The sequence below is a fragment of the Polistes fuscatus genome, unplaced genomic scaffold, assembly GCF_010416935.1.
Source record: "Polistes fuscatus isolate 324 unplaced genomic scaffold, CU_Pfus_HIC Scaffold5, whole genome shotgun sequence".
In the NCBI taxonomy this organism is placed as follows: domain Eukaryota; kingdom Metazoa; phylum Arthropoda; class Insecta; order Hymenoptera; family Vespidae; genus Polistes; species Polistes fuscatus.
Window position 1 is genome coordinate 8,831,979 of NW_025113129.1, and position 14,451 is coordinate 8,846,429.

General features: G+C 30.7%; 1 protein-coding gene and 1 long non-coding RNA gene across 7 annotated transcripts; both read right to left on the reverse strand.

Moving 5' to 3' along the window:
- Positions 1-1,543: 1,543 nt before the first annotated feature.
- On the reverse strand, positions 1,544-9,671 carry LOC122522436 (WD repeat-containing protein 20). 6 transcript variants are annotated; one of them, XR_006305057.1, is made up of 5 exons: positions 8,956-9,671; positions 8,069-8,251; positions 6,124-7,515; positions 4,122-4,278; positions 3,738-3,829 (listed from the first exon to the last, which is right to left on the reverse strand). XR_006305057.1 is itself a non-coding variant. In XM_043643538.1 (4 exons), the coding sequence occupies exons 1-4, from the start codon at positions 9,226-9,228 to the stop codon at positions 3,767-3,769; spliced, it is 1,911 nt and encodes a 636-aa protein (XP_043499473.1). In that variant the 5' UTR covers positions 9,229-9,671; the 3' UTR covers positions 1,544-3,766. The 6 variants fall into 6 exon arrangements, 4 of the variants coding, with proteins under 4 accessions (XP_043499473.1, XP_043499472.1, XP_043499471.1 ...); XR_006305056.1 differs by having other exon boundaries at positions 3,742-3,833; XM_043643538.1 differs by lacking the exon at positions 4,122-4,278 and having other exon boundaries at positions 1,544-3,829.
- Positions 9,672-12,611: 2,940 nt separating this feature from the next.
- Positions 12,612-12,957, reverse strand: LOC122522437. Its single transcript, XR_006305058.1, has 2 exons — positions 12,738-12,957; positions 12,612-12,666 (listed from the first exon to the last, which is right to left on the reverse strand). It is a non-coding gene; the product is annotated as an uncharacterized LOC122522437 (long non-coding RNA).
- Between the last annotated feature and the right edge of the window lie 1,494 nt (positions 12,958-14,451).

A 14,451-nucleotide genomic window follows, 5' to 3' on the forward strand; every position in this document is an offset into this window, starting at 1 on the left:
TTTTTAATTTCTTTTGTAGTTTTAGAGATCCAAACGCGCAGACAACTTTCTCTTAATCAATTTTTTATGTAAAATATGATGAATGTGTTTCTTCGATATGCCCACAGTTTTTACCATTTTTGATTCAATGATCATTCAGTATCATTTTGGTGAATTTTTTTGATGTTATCGATGATGACCGTATTATTGGTTGTCTCGAATATTAATCATCAATTAAAATAATACAACCATGTTTAAATTCAGCTGTTCTTTCATTTTTTTACAATGGCAAACGATGAAATGGAATTTTCATAAATAGCGCCTAACTGCGATTTTATTTGCGCATGCGTATGGATTTTTAAATGCAAAAATTTCATTACGACAGAATATTCGATTTGTTTTCTTTAAAACACTGACATAGATTGATACAAAACGACTGTCAAACAACAACAACAAATAAGCTTCCAAAATCTATTCAATTTTCAAATGTGTCTTTCAAAGGATATACAATTGTATTTATTGTTAGCATTAGAATAGTTTTGACAAGTAATGGTATCTTCCAGTTGAGATTTCAAACTTTTTGAAAGAACCTCGTAGAGTATAGTCAAATAGTTTTTGAAATTAATTCTGATCACATAAATTTACTTATGTATAAAAATCATCATAAAATATTACATATCTATTTATCAAAGATATTCTAATTATAAATAAAAGCATATATGTATATATATACAAATTAATAACAAAAAAAAATTTATAAATTATTTGAAGTCAATTCATCAATTATCAATTTTTTTTAAAATAATATAATTAAATGATTAAGTATGAAACATATTCGTTTATATGTATATATTTAAATACGAATGATTTCAATATGTTAGAACTGATTTGATGAAAAAATTAAAGTTAAAATCCATAATAAAAGGAAAGAAAAATATATATATAATGATGAAAATATAACAATGAAAAAAACATATATCGATAAAACTCTATAGTTTTTATTAAAGTAGGAACGTTATATATATTGCAGCATTTTCTCTAAATCAAATTACAGTCTAATATCTCCTGATAAATCTCATTTCAAGTTCATCATCTTTTTCAGTCATCGCTTGCAATTAATTGCATCCTTATATTTCATGATTTCATATTTTTTAAGGTCTGCGCGCAACAGTATTTTTTAAAATCTTTTATTTCTTTTTCTCTTTGTCCATTTTGGTATATTTATTGTATTTTCTTCTCACATTCATTCATTCCTATTCATACGAGATTATTAAAAATTTATATAAATGTTTCTAGATTACACAAAAATCAGCCCTTTTTTTATTAATCATTATAAAATGACTATTTATACATAAAATTTTTAACCCATATTTCAAATATATTAAACATGTAAAATATTTATGCAAAAAGAATATAAAAAATTTTTTTTGTTGCAAACTTTTCATGTAATATACATGCATAAAAGTAACTGTAAATTGTGTTAATAATATTAGTTAAAATTAGTGAAATAAAACTGCAATTCATTACATTTTTTGTGAAAAGAACTATTCTCTTTCTTTCCCTCTTTTTCTTGTTTTGAGATATGGAATGCAATTTAGACATAGGTGTAACCGTTCATATATGTAGGCAAGATACATTTATTTAAAATCCCTGTGTCTGTATTTCACGTCCCTGAAAACAATCATGAAACTTGTTTGGTCCAGTAATATTCAAAATCTCTCTTTTTTATGTTAATTCGCAAATGAATAATGTTAAGCATCAAAGCTTAACATTTTATAATACATTATAGCGAATACTTATCAGTTTAGGTACTATTTTAATCAGAAAGGAAAAGAAAGTATTGTAACACATATTTTCTTTTTTCTTTTTGTTTTTCCAGCAATTATTAACGACATACTTCATCCCTGTCCTTCTTCTTTTCTTAAATGTAAATATGCTAAAAAGAATGCCCTCACAGGATAAAAGTCGACATTATTGTTTTACATGTCGTTATGTTCAAGCTATAAAAAGGAATCATTTATAACAATGCGGATAATCGCTCTATATGTTACTATAAATATTTTTGTTTGTTTGTTTGTAATTATTAATTATTATTTAATATTATTTATCAATATTATTATTTAATATTAATATTATTTTATTATTATTATTATTATTTATATTAATAAATAACATTCGCTCTAGAGAACGTTCTGTTAGAAATACTGTTTACTCTTTAAATTTGCCATATACCTTCTAGGTCTTTTGTGTTAAGAATTTTCTTTTCTTCTCATCATGGTACACTTCTGCACCTGAGAACTATATTGTAGCACTTATATGTAAAAGCTATCCCCGAGTTATGAAAAATAAAACAGTAATACTGCATCGTGTTAGATTATTTTATAAATTATCCTTGTATTTTCTCTACTTGCAATGAATCTCTCGATTATAATGGTAAAGAGGAATTTAAACTATATATAATGTTATGTTAAAATTCTATGCATTTGTAATATACATTATGACAGAATATAAATGTATTAAATTATCTTAATATCAAAATGTTAATGATAATAGAAAAGCATAAATAAAAGAAAATAAGAATTTAAAATGTTTATTTGGAATGATATCAAAACAATATACATTTGACGTTCTGTTGATCTAATTAATTTTGCATAAAAGTATTTGTCCATGCCATCTAAATATTAAGGTCATAGATCAAATAAACTTTATTATGTTGATTCTATAACGTGTAATTCTCGTTAACGTCCATTTTTTTTGGAATGATCATATTATATGCCATCTATGTATGTATATCTTATAGCTCTCAGGTACAAAATTATTTTTCATGTAAAATCTTTTTTTCACTAACTGTACATGTATGTATGTCACTATGCGATAAGCATTCCTCATAGAACTTGAAACGGAAGGAGCCTTCCAAATATTTAATTCCATAGCACGTTTGTCGTGTAAGAAAATTTAATTCCAAATTTGTCAAAGATATTATTCTTGTATTTGTTTACTTCGTCAATAATTTATTTTGAAAGAAAACATTAAGTTAATGCAGGCATTAGATTCAAGTTTGCAATGTACAATATTATCTTGTACTTGTCTATGTTTAGGAAAAATGTTTGCTGATATTTGACAAATAAGATACTTAAATTAAGATATTCTTTTTCAATGTAGTTTTCAGTTCTGTCTTATTTACATATTTTTCTGACTGATTACAATAATTTTCTATTCAATTCTTTTATATTCCTCTTAAATATATTATGTTCAAACTGTACTGCAGTATATATTCAATGAATAGTAAAAGTACAAATGTTCTCACAGACACGGAACTTTCAATATTGAAAGATTTCTCTCGATAGAAACCCTTATACATAAATAAACTTCTATTGGTGGAATGACGCAACGGTATAAGTCTGCAGTATAAGACACGAATATGCATACATATATACATGTATACAGTTTGATTCTTCTTCCATTTTCCAATGAATATGTTCTTATATAAAGGTTTTATGAATATAAATTTGAGGGTAAATCGTTTGTCTTACGTGTAAAGGAGATAAAGAAAATGATAAATAATGCACGACTTTTAGCGATACTAAATGAAGAGATGCATCAAGCCGTATAACAATTTTCTTCTAAGATCATTGAACTATGCTAGAATAATTTTCACTTGGCCACACATAATACAAATGACGATAATGAGTGTGTGGTTGTAATTCTGGAAATTGCAATGTATAAGACGATGGGACATATTCGTCATGATGATTTGATACTACATTTGTATCAGACTGTGGCTATACTATAGTACCCCCATCTTCTGCTGGACTGACAACGTGTAGGGCATTACCAACCTGTCCAATGCCTGGCTGGAATAAAGCAAAGCAGATATTATTTAAAAATTTACTATTTTACATCCTATAAATTTTGTCTATAATTGAAAATAACCATTTTCTATTCTAATAAAAGAACTAGTGCAACAATATAGCATCGAAAAAAGTTTTTAAAGCTTAAATTTGTAAATACAAAATGCCTCGTAATACAGGCACATTAAAATAAATTCTAAGCTTATACTAATGCTCTATTTGTCATTATATTATGCTCTATCTATCTAATTAAGCAATAAACGAATGAAATAAATGATAATTCATACGTACCATGCGATAACTCAGGGAAGTCTCATCCACGATTCTCTTGCATCAGCCAAAGCATTGGTACAGAACATTAATCTTTCCAATCAAAGTAAAAAATTAATGCCCCACCGGCTTTAAGAAACAAGCGCAAGCATCTTCCGATTAAATTATAAGACTGTCACTATAAAAAAAGCAACGCACTCTATATGAAAAATTTATTTCCAAAAATTGTGACTGGTTAAATATTTGTAAAAATATGAGTGAGCACAGGGTACTTTCAAAACGCAAATGCTGTGTGCAAAAAGTATCAGGAAACTTAATTTGACTACATAATTGAAAGTTATAAATTTAACATTCCTATAGTAATAATGTGTTCATGCGAAATATAAGAATGCTAAGATAAAAAGAATCGTAAGTGAATGCTTCGAATGTATTTATTTTTTTTGTCGCGAAACAAAAGTTTCCTGTATAACATTTGCATTGCACTTGGTAACAAAATTCAAGCAGGAAGCAAGCAGCAATTTTTCATTCAACTTTTTTGCTTTATTGTACAACAAGAAGGCAATTCATTGTTTTCAACAAAGGATTAAATGTCACATTATCATAGTTTGGGACAATAGTTCAGCTAAATAATTCGTTGGTTCTCTATGATTGGCTAAGCTAAGCTAATAACAAACATTTTATAGAAGAAAAAGAAGGGTTTAAGGGGCCTGCCCTGTTACTAGACCTCATAGAGCGCAAATATAGCGTTATGCATCTTGTCGATGCAAATTAAACATAAATATATTTTATTTATAATTCATCTAATGCAATTTTTTCTTCAATATTCATTTCGAATATATATTTTGACCAGACGATCATTAGGCACAGATATAAATGGAGGTCCATACTATGAATGAACAGACCTTGATGATATGCAAAATCTACTTTGTATTATGTTACCTGTCGTAACATCAAATTTTTGTATGAATATAGAAAGAAGTAGTTACCGTTAGTATGAAATTTAAATTACATAACTCCATTGTTTCCTTATAGTAAATATATTACTGCATGAATAAATCTGGGTATAACTATAAACATGACTTCTAATGTTTTCATTCTCATTCTCATTCTCATTCTTATTTCACTATCATTATCACTATCATTTTTATATACTCTCATTACATCAATTTAATCACGATTACACGTATTGCAAGCAATTGAAAATATCAAATATCGTTTTTTTTAAAGCTACAAAGCAAAAATTTAAATACAAATTTTTATATAATAAAATTATCAACACAAAATATATATAATTTTAAATAACTCTATTATTCATTTAACAACTGATTATTATTCCGAAAATTCTCAACTTAATATTTATCGACATAAAAATTTGTTCACTCATAGTAATAATCGCCTCTACGTTTCTGTAATTCATATATACGTAACTATAATACAGACTTAGAGAAAATATTATTTTTTGTTGTTTTTATAATGCTTCCTCTAATGGCACCTTCTAACATTTATTAACTACAGTGAACGAGGTGCGGTAAATAATTAATTGGCCTAAACACGCAATTCCATCTATTTACGCGTATGTCATATACAAAGAACACGGAAACGTGAAAATGTCGACCTAAGATCTTCAACTATAACATTACTTTCTCTCTCTCTCTCTCTCTCTCTCTATCTCTCTTTTTTAGAATATCAATCCTATATATATTTACATTAAATTTTATAGATCTCTCCCCTGCTTTAACAATCCACTTTCTCTCTCTTTGTAAGATTGATAGTGGATAAGACGAAATTAAGTATTAGGGATCTTTAATGGTTCTCTTTCAAGGTAAAGAACCTTAATATTATTTCTATTTACATAGAAATTGACGTTTCGATAATTAATAAATTCTACTTTATGGAGTTATCTCAACAATTGGGAACAAGTTACACATCAGAGATCGTTAGATCGCAAGGAATTGATATTGGTGTAAGGGATACTATGATGGTGTGGCCTGTGCAAAGTGTTGTTTATGGTAAGAGGACCTACCATGTGACCTGGTCTTGCCCATGTATATACGTATCCATCTTGACACGCGGTTACGAAGCAATCTTTCCTAAACACTAATTCAGTCAATCTCTCATGCGCCAGCTTTTTGCACACCAATGGCTGAAGGACTGGGCATTCGTCGAACCTCGGACAATAGGCAGTTCCTATTAATCTCATTGGATCGTCCAACACCGAACTGACCTTCTTATTTGCACCTACTAAACTTGCACCAACACTGTTCATATTACTACTCGAATTCGAGTTGGTGCTCGTTTTTTCCCCACTATTGTTTTGCACGACCGTGCTATTAGATGCACCACTACCTCTCATAGTGAGACTGAAGTTCCTCTTGTGATTATCACCCTTACGTTCACCAAAACCAAGACCTGCTAGCCTCTGTGTCAATGAATTTACAGTCGACACTGCTGTGTTGGTACTCGCGCTATTGTTACTACTTTCATTATTACCACTCACGTTTTCCTTATAATTTATATTATTTGTATTATTCAATTTAGAATTGTTCAAATGATGATTAGCCATTGAGCCATTACCGCTATTATGTGTCCCCGAGGAAGTGAAGGTAGTAGAACCCGTGGCAGAAGGTCTCTGTTTAGGACATACTGGTTGCCTTAATATATCTTCCGTGATGTCCCACAAACACAGTTGGGTATCTTGTGATACGCTTCCAAGCCTGTAACACGTACCACCTGGCACTCTCAGTTCAGACCCACTAGAGTTCCTATTGGAATGAACTCCTTGCGAACTTGTTGACAAACGATTTGACTTTTCATGAAAATGATTATGGTTATTATGAGGCATTGTTTCATCATCTGATCCGCTGAAGTCAGGGTCTTGATCTCCATATGACGTAGTATATGGATCAAATGCAACAACGCTCACCCAACTGTGATGACCTTGTCCACGGGCCACCACCCGTTTTTCATGAAAGCTCCAGATAGTTACAAGATCATCTTCTCCTCCAACTACCACGTATCTACCATCCGGTGACCAACATACGCACAAAAATCCACCAAAGTAACTTCTTGCAGATCCTAAAAGTTCCATTTTATTATATTGGAATACTCGAAGAAATCCATCTTGAGATACAACTGCCAAGTTTGAACCACAAGGACTGAAGGCAAATTCATTTATGCAACATCCCTCTGCACCTATCACCCATCTATACAGAGGGTTCCTGGTAGATTTAGCTTTGCACACATATACAGCATAACCATCGCCAGACATAAACGACTGATAGTGAGGAGCCGTTGTTCCACAAATAAGTTCCTCATTATATAAATATAGTTGACCTGAACTATGAGAGACCAAGAAGAGATTATTTGAACCAGGAACCCATTTTATGCAAGTTACCTTACTTTTGTCTATTAGTCTCTGAAACAAAAAGTATTATATATTTACAATGATTATTCTTAGGTAATAATATAAGGTAAAATTATCTCTCTTATTAACAGGTCATTGTTTATCTTAAAATTATTTATAAAATTATATTTATAACATCAGTGAAGAATAAATGCAAGCAAGTATGATGCCCCGCATTGGGGAATAACACAAGATATTTTATGTTTGAGTGCAGTTATTATAACACGACAACATAAACTTACATAATAATACCTATTAAGCTTAATTATTTAATTGGATTCTAATCACATCAATACGGAGCAACTCCAATTATTTCATGAAATAACTGTAACTGCTATTATGTATAGTGCATCAAAGAGTTATACAAACCATCCAAATATTAATAATTTTTTCTCATTTATCATAGGGATAGCTTTTAAAAGCTAAGAGGAAATAAAGCAGAAGAAATACTCTACTCAGAATTAAAGGAAACTAAATATTTATCATTGCTGATATTTATCTAAACTTTCCTGTAATGACGTAGATAATAAAATATTTATAACTGAAGAAAGAAAGTAATACGTACATCTTCATTATACAATTTACTGAATTCTTGTTTTATAGGATCTATCAATTGTATTTGTCCTGTAGAAAATCCTACTAATAATGGTGCACTATCTGCCGTTGCTGTAGTTTGATTAAAATTGTGGCAGGTTGGATTAGTTCCCTTATATGTTTTCTTTTCCACAGGATTGTTCAAATCCACTGCCTGAAACATTGAACTTTGCATCAATTTACTTTGAGCTTATCGGGAGGAGACAATATCAAACAAGAGTATATGAACTAATTTCTTCTATAGACCCATTTATTTGATGATCTTATCAGAAGGGATATACAAGAGTTTGACACTTGTAGAATGTATAATCAAACTCTATACTTCAACATGAGGTATTAGCTGAATTGCTTAAATGAAATATCTATTTTGGCTTGGTTAGGTCTTTCCTTGGGCTAGAAAAAAGTAAGAAAATGAAAAGTAGAAATTGGTAAATAAATGACATAACGGAGAAGAATCATATCATAGGAAAGCAATTGACAAAACAATATTAAAGATCTAATGATAAAATCTCTAAAAGATGACATCAAGCAAATTGGTTCTCTCAATGTTATTCGGATCAATTAAGAGAAGAGGAAGTTGTGCATAAAAAGATTATCATATGAAAAAAAAAGATGTTTAAAAAGCAGAGGTACAAGTGTTGAGGAGTAAAGTTCAATAGAAGCAAAGATGGAGCCGACTCAGATTCTTGTGCCGCTAGACATTTTCGAGGTTAGGTCGGAACGATGTCTCTTGTCGTGTTTGGTTCCCTTAAGGAACAAAATAGAATTGTCAAGAGTTTAAAGGATTGTCGAACTTTGTCTCGAATAATAATACGATCGTAAAGGAAAGTGTAGATCAATGGTAAAAGAAGGGCTTACCTTTTTTACACCACGATAAACGTAGACGTAGAGCTCCTTCCCGAAATTAAAACACATTCGGTCGTCGTGCTCTTGCGTAGCCCCTGAGGGATTCGAAGAGTCTGGCAAAGTGACGAAGGAAACTCTGACGGATGCACTCCCTTGGCTGTTGGTGTAGCCGACCCTGTTCGGCCTCGAATATTCCGACAAGGTCATCAGCTTGTAAGTTCCTTCCCGCGTGGCGAATTGTGTTTTCAAGACCTCCTTCCCTCCACCATCCAGCTGCACAGCCATCTTACCACCAACGGTACGACGGAGGAGCTCATCAGACACACAGGGGAGAATCAGCGTTTCGTCGATTTGACTTTATTACTTGATTCTTCCACGCGACGTCCAGCGACGTCCGTCGCGACGGCCTCCCTCCCTCCCTCCTCTCCTCCTCTTCCTTCCTATCCTTTCTTTCCCTCTATACTGCACCTCTCTATACTATTACTGCTGCTGCTGCTGCTGCTACTGCTACTCGCTTGCTTACTTGCGCTTATCCACTCCCCTTCACAATTCTTCCTCACTCCTTCTTACACCTCTTGACTCGTTATTCCTCCTACCGATAGGACACCTACTCTACTCGGGGTGTCAGCCCCGTCGACACTCTCAACACGTTTTTCGAACCTCCACTCTCACTCTCTCTTTCCAATCTTTTTCTATCTCTTACTCTTTTCTTCCTACCTCTCTTCCTTCCTTCGTTCCTTCCTTCATTTATTCGTTCGTCCGTATCTATTTATTGTTTCTTCCTTCCTTTTTTGAAAATTCGTTTCTATCAAATTATTCAACTCGCCGGTTGGAGCTTTCTTTTACGTATACGGACACTGCACTAAAGGTGCTCCAGCTATGACTTCTCTACGACGACGACGGAGGCGACGGCGACGGCGACGGCGACGACGACGACACCACACATAACTGCCTCTCTGCGTTTACGAGCCGCAGCTCGCACTTCAACCCCGTATCTAAAAGATCAAGGGCCACCGTGTTAACCTATTCAAACAATTTCTTAACTTTAATCTTTCATACATTATTTTCTTTTCTTTAGATGATGTTGATATTTTATTTATCTATCTTCCTCTCTCTTTTTTCTTTTTCTATTTGATTAAATATATATCTGAAGGATAATAACAATAAATAACAACACAAGATAGAATTGTTATTTTATCTGCGAAAAAATTTTAGATAAATATTGTCGCGGCGCTACCTTCGAATTTCTAACCGTTCGTTCTATCGCTCGTCTACTATCCACAGTGTTTCGTTTCTCATGTGTCAAAACTTTCATTCATAAAATCCGTATCGTCTTTCTACGCTAAGGTTACATGTTCCTTCCTTTAAAAATAATCGATTTCATAAGATCAAATATGATTAAAATGATTATCGCTTATTCGTAAATCGAATACATGTTTTATTTAAATGTTTTGTTTTGATTATTTTTTAAATTATTTTTCTCCTTAATTATTTATCGAATTATACAACAGCTATGTAATATAAAGATAGATTTGTTTCGTTTTATTTCAATGTCTTCGTTTTTAATAATTTTTATGCAATTTAATTTGATATCTACATGTAAACATAAATCATTTTTAATTAGTAAAAATTGTTGTATACATTTTGTTATTGGGTTCAAAAATTTCTGCGTACATACTGTATTATTTATTTCTTATATCGGTCATCCATAATTAAAATAAATAATATTAAAAAATCAAATATAAATGTCAACGATTTTTCAAAGAGATATTTAATCTTGTTCTCAGATTAATCTGTAATCACACATATTGCGAAAGTGATTTCGTTGCATTAGCAATATCTCCAGTGTTACTTGGTCGTAATCTTCTTTGGCAGCTGTCGAACATTTAAAGAAGAGAGACAGACAAAAAAAGAAAAACAACAGATGATCATCAGCTAGGAGCGTATCTTTTTGTCAAGTTACCAACTATTACCGTATTGATGACTTTCACTGATAGAAACTAAATCATTCGCAACCTGTAGTTGTACGCTACTGGTGGCGCCGTGTATAATATTAGATGCGCGCGCAACTTATCGTCCCGTCTGTCACAACGAAGCTTTTCAGCCCCGTCAGGAAGCGGATATTTTGTAAACAAACGACACCAAAGGGTTAATTAATTTTACCGTTCATTCCTATTATGTTCTTCCCCCTTTTTTACCCCCACCGTCATCATCACTGACACCATCGCACCTTCACCCTCGCGCTCATTAACATTTGCGCTTATCTTTTTTTTCCTTGCGTTACATTCTTGGATATTAGTTTCTCCCCTCTTTCATCTCACCCTCTTTCATCTTTTACGTATTATTAATTATTACTAATTTGTTTTTATATGCGTGTAATTGGAAATTTTTGCGAATGTTTCTATTTTTTATTTATGTTTTTCTAATTAAAAAAAAGATTGCAAGATATTCTTTTTAACTTCCTTCTATTTATGGTTCTGTTGTTCGTTTTCAGTCGCTCAACAATATAAGTAGATATTTTTTTTTTAAACTAATACTGATTGTTAAAAAGAAAAGGATCGATTTGTTAATTTCTTATCATGTGATTCACGATTGGAGAAATACATTAGATAAGCACGATGGTAGAAGTAGAGAAAAAAATATTCGAGTGCGATAATTTATCTCTCGTATAATACGCACTTTCTCTCTTTCTCTTTCTCTCTCTCTCTCTCTCTGTCTCTCTCTTTGGATCGTACGACCAAACTAGAACATACACCGGGAAGGTTGCCTTTAAACACTACTTCCGGTTTCTAAATGATGATCAACTTCCGTAATGGTAGTTACTCTCACAATCAGTATCGATAAAAAGTCAAATGGCGGCACGTAGGAAGTCATGTCTGCTTGGATTTATCTATCATTTTAAAATAGTAGGAAAATCAATATTTTGATCTGAACTTTCTAATGTGATCACGCATGATCATCTATTATACTTTGTTGATCCAATTTAACCCAAAAGAAAATAAAAACGATATCATCGGTACGAATGTAAAGCAAAAAAAGAATTGTCATTTAATTTAAATTTAAAGCAATAATTACATCGATAATAATAAATAAAATAATAATCTAACGTTTTCGAGATAAAACGAATAGTTTCTAAGTTTTAAGCGATACAATTAGAATTGTAAAAATAGTAATGATTGATATACAAGTAAGTGTGCGACACTAGTATGCGTTTATGTGTGCATACGTAGATAGATATATGTATGCATATAAACGATCACGGTCACGACACGATGCTATGAGCCATGAGGAATAGAATAGACTAGAAAAGATGTGCCTTTGTACAATAACGTATTAACCAAAGGAAAAACCAAAGTGTCTTATCGGGGGCACGTTACTTTGTATGTTTAGAAACGAAGATAACATGTTTTTTCTTTTTTATTTTTTCTTTCTTTTTTTTTAAATACTTCGAACGTCTTTAGAAAATATATTAACATTTTCTTAATTAATTTTAATTAATAGTAACGTTTACCGTACTCTCCTATTGATCAATCATGCGATTATATACACCTGACGTTGAGTCATTTCCTTCCTCGTTCCTTTTTTTATTTCTTTTTTTTCCGTACTGTTATTAATTTATTCTATAGCATGATATCAAATGATCTTGACATTTTTTGATTCTCTTTTTCTTTTTGTATTTTACGACAAAGTTCCAATGTTCGATTGTTGTTTTGAAAAGTTGTACTACGTAAGCGTAAATATATGTATTAAACAATGGATAAGTTCTTCTAAATAGAACGACAGATTATAAGTACCTATGTAAAATTTCCATTAGATAGTAAAAGTGTATTTACTACCAAGAGACGATAGAATAGTAAACGTGTATGTGTTTTATTGCAATCGAGGTTAACGAATAACATGCTTCACACAGAGGAATATTTTATAATCGCTCTGGTTTATGATAGAAAATCTAAGTACGATAAGATAACGTCATCTTTTAGAACTAAATAGTACTATTTATGTAATTTAGCTAAGAAACGAACCCTTTTTTATAGTTTTCTTTTTTATCGTTCACTTATAATTTCTTATTCTTTACAATTTTAACTTCTAATTTTATCAAATTTAATTATTTTAGAAATCAAAGTTATTACAAATATATATTTTGTTATTTATTATATTTTTAATAATAAAAATATGAAACATATAAAAACTTGGCGTTTATATTTTGTTAGAAAGTTACATACGAAAGTTTTTATATAAATTTATTTTCCAATAAATATTCATTTATTCGTATCGTAAGCAATATTTCCTAATAAACTTAAATTATTTCTAAACTTTCCAACGGTAGATACTATATTCTAATTTCAAGCACGGTTGAAAGATGGCAATGCCTTCACCCTTAAAGAATACGACGAGGATTCAGTTCTAGAATGAAATATTGTCTCTCTCTTTCTTTATCTCTCTCTTTGTCGTATATAATTTATAATTGGATTAAAATTTATATGACATTCTAATCGTTTAGATAAAACGTATGTGCTAGATATTTAGATACAGATTAATTTATTGCTTCGGTTTTTTTAGGAATAAAAAAGTTATATATTTTTTGTCTTACTAATTTCACAATCCAGTTAAATTTCTGGCTTGACCCATACTTATGCATATAAATAACCTAACGTATGTATTTATATAAATATATATGTATGTATTATATGTATGAATTTATATCGTTATTTTTACTACCATTAAAACTTTTCTCAGTTTTATTTTCCTTTGTAACTGAATAATTAATGACTAGAATGATGTTATTGTCAGCCATTTTTCATTTTGAATAAACACCAGATGGATGGAATTATCGTGTTACTCAACTTTAGAGAATGTACTCTGTAATAAAATGAGTAGTCTGTTCGAATTCAACGAGATGAAAATTCGTTCGGAATTTTGGTAAGTTGCCTGAGTTGTAATATTTGATGTAAGAATCATATACTTCTTTTTCTCGGCATAGAGATGTTTATTATGTGTCCTACATGAACATACGAATTTATGGAATCTTTACTTTAAATTATTATCATGAATGTATGTTACAGTTAAATTTAATTTTTTATTATTATCTTGGAATTATTTTTAATTTAATTAAGATAATAAATATTTAATAAATTATTATAATAAATTTTGTATTCTTCTTGTTCCTTCTCATTTTATTATTTACAGATATATAATATATAATTTGTCTAATTTGATGCATTTTCTATTTTGCAGTATAAAAAAAAATAACATCCATATCTTTTTTTGAATTGGATCTTAAAAATATTTTACTCCAACAAAATCCGATTTTACTTCAATAAAAATCAAGAAAGATGCTTAAAAAAAGTCCGTAACCGCGGAGAGTTTTATAAAGTTAGAAGACCTTCGTGAATCAGAGTCTAGGTCTTCCGAATGTCATTCAAGGTTTGCGAATACGTTAGCGTATCAACGCAAGGAGAGATACATTCTGTGTCACGTTGTATTTTACGTACGTTTTTTTAAATACTC

Coding starts and splice junctions, on each gene's coding strand:
- LOC122522436 (XM_043643536.1), bottom strand. CDS start 9,228: ATGGCTGTGCAGCTGGATGGTGGAGGGAAGGAGGTCTTGAAAACACAA. Junction 8,252..8,955: donor TTTATCGTGGTGTAAAAAAG/GTAAGCCCTTCT, acceptor TCAATGTTTCAG/GCAGTGGATTTGAACAATCC. Junction 7,516..8,068: donor GTAAATTGTATAATGAAGAT/GTACGTATTACT, acceptor TTTTTGTTTCAG/AGACTAATAGACAAAAGTAA.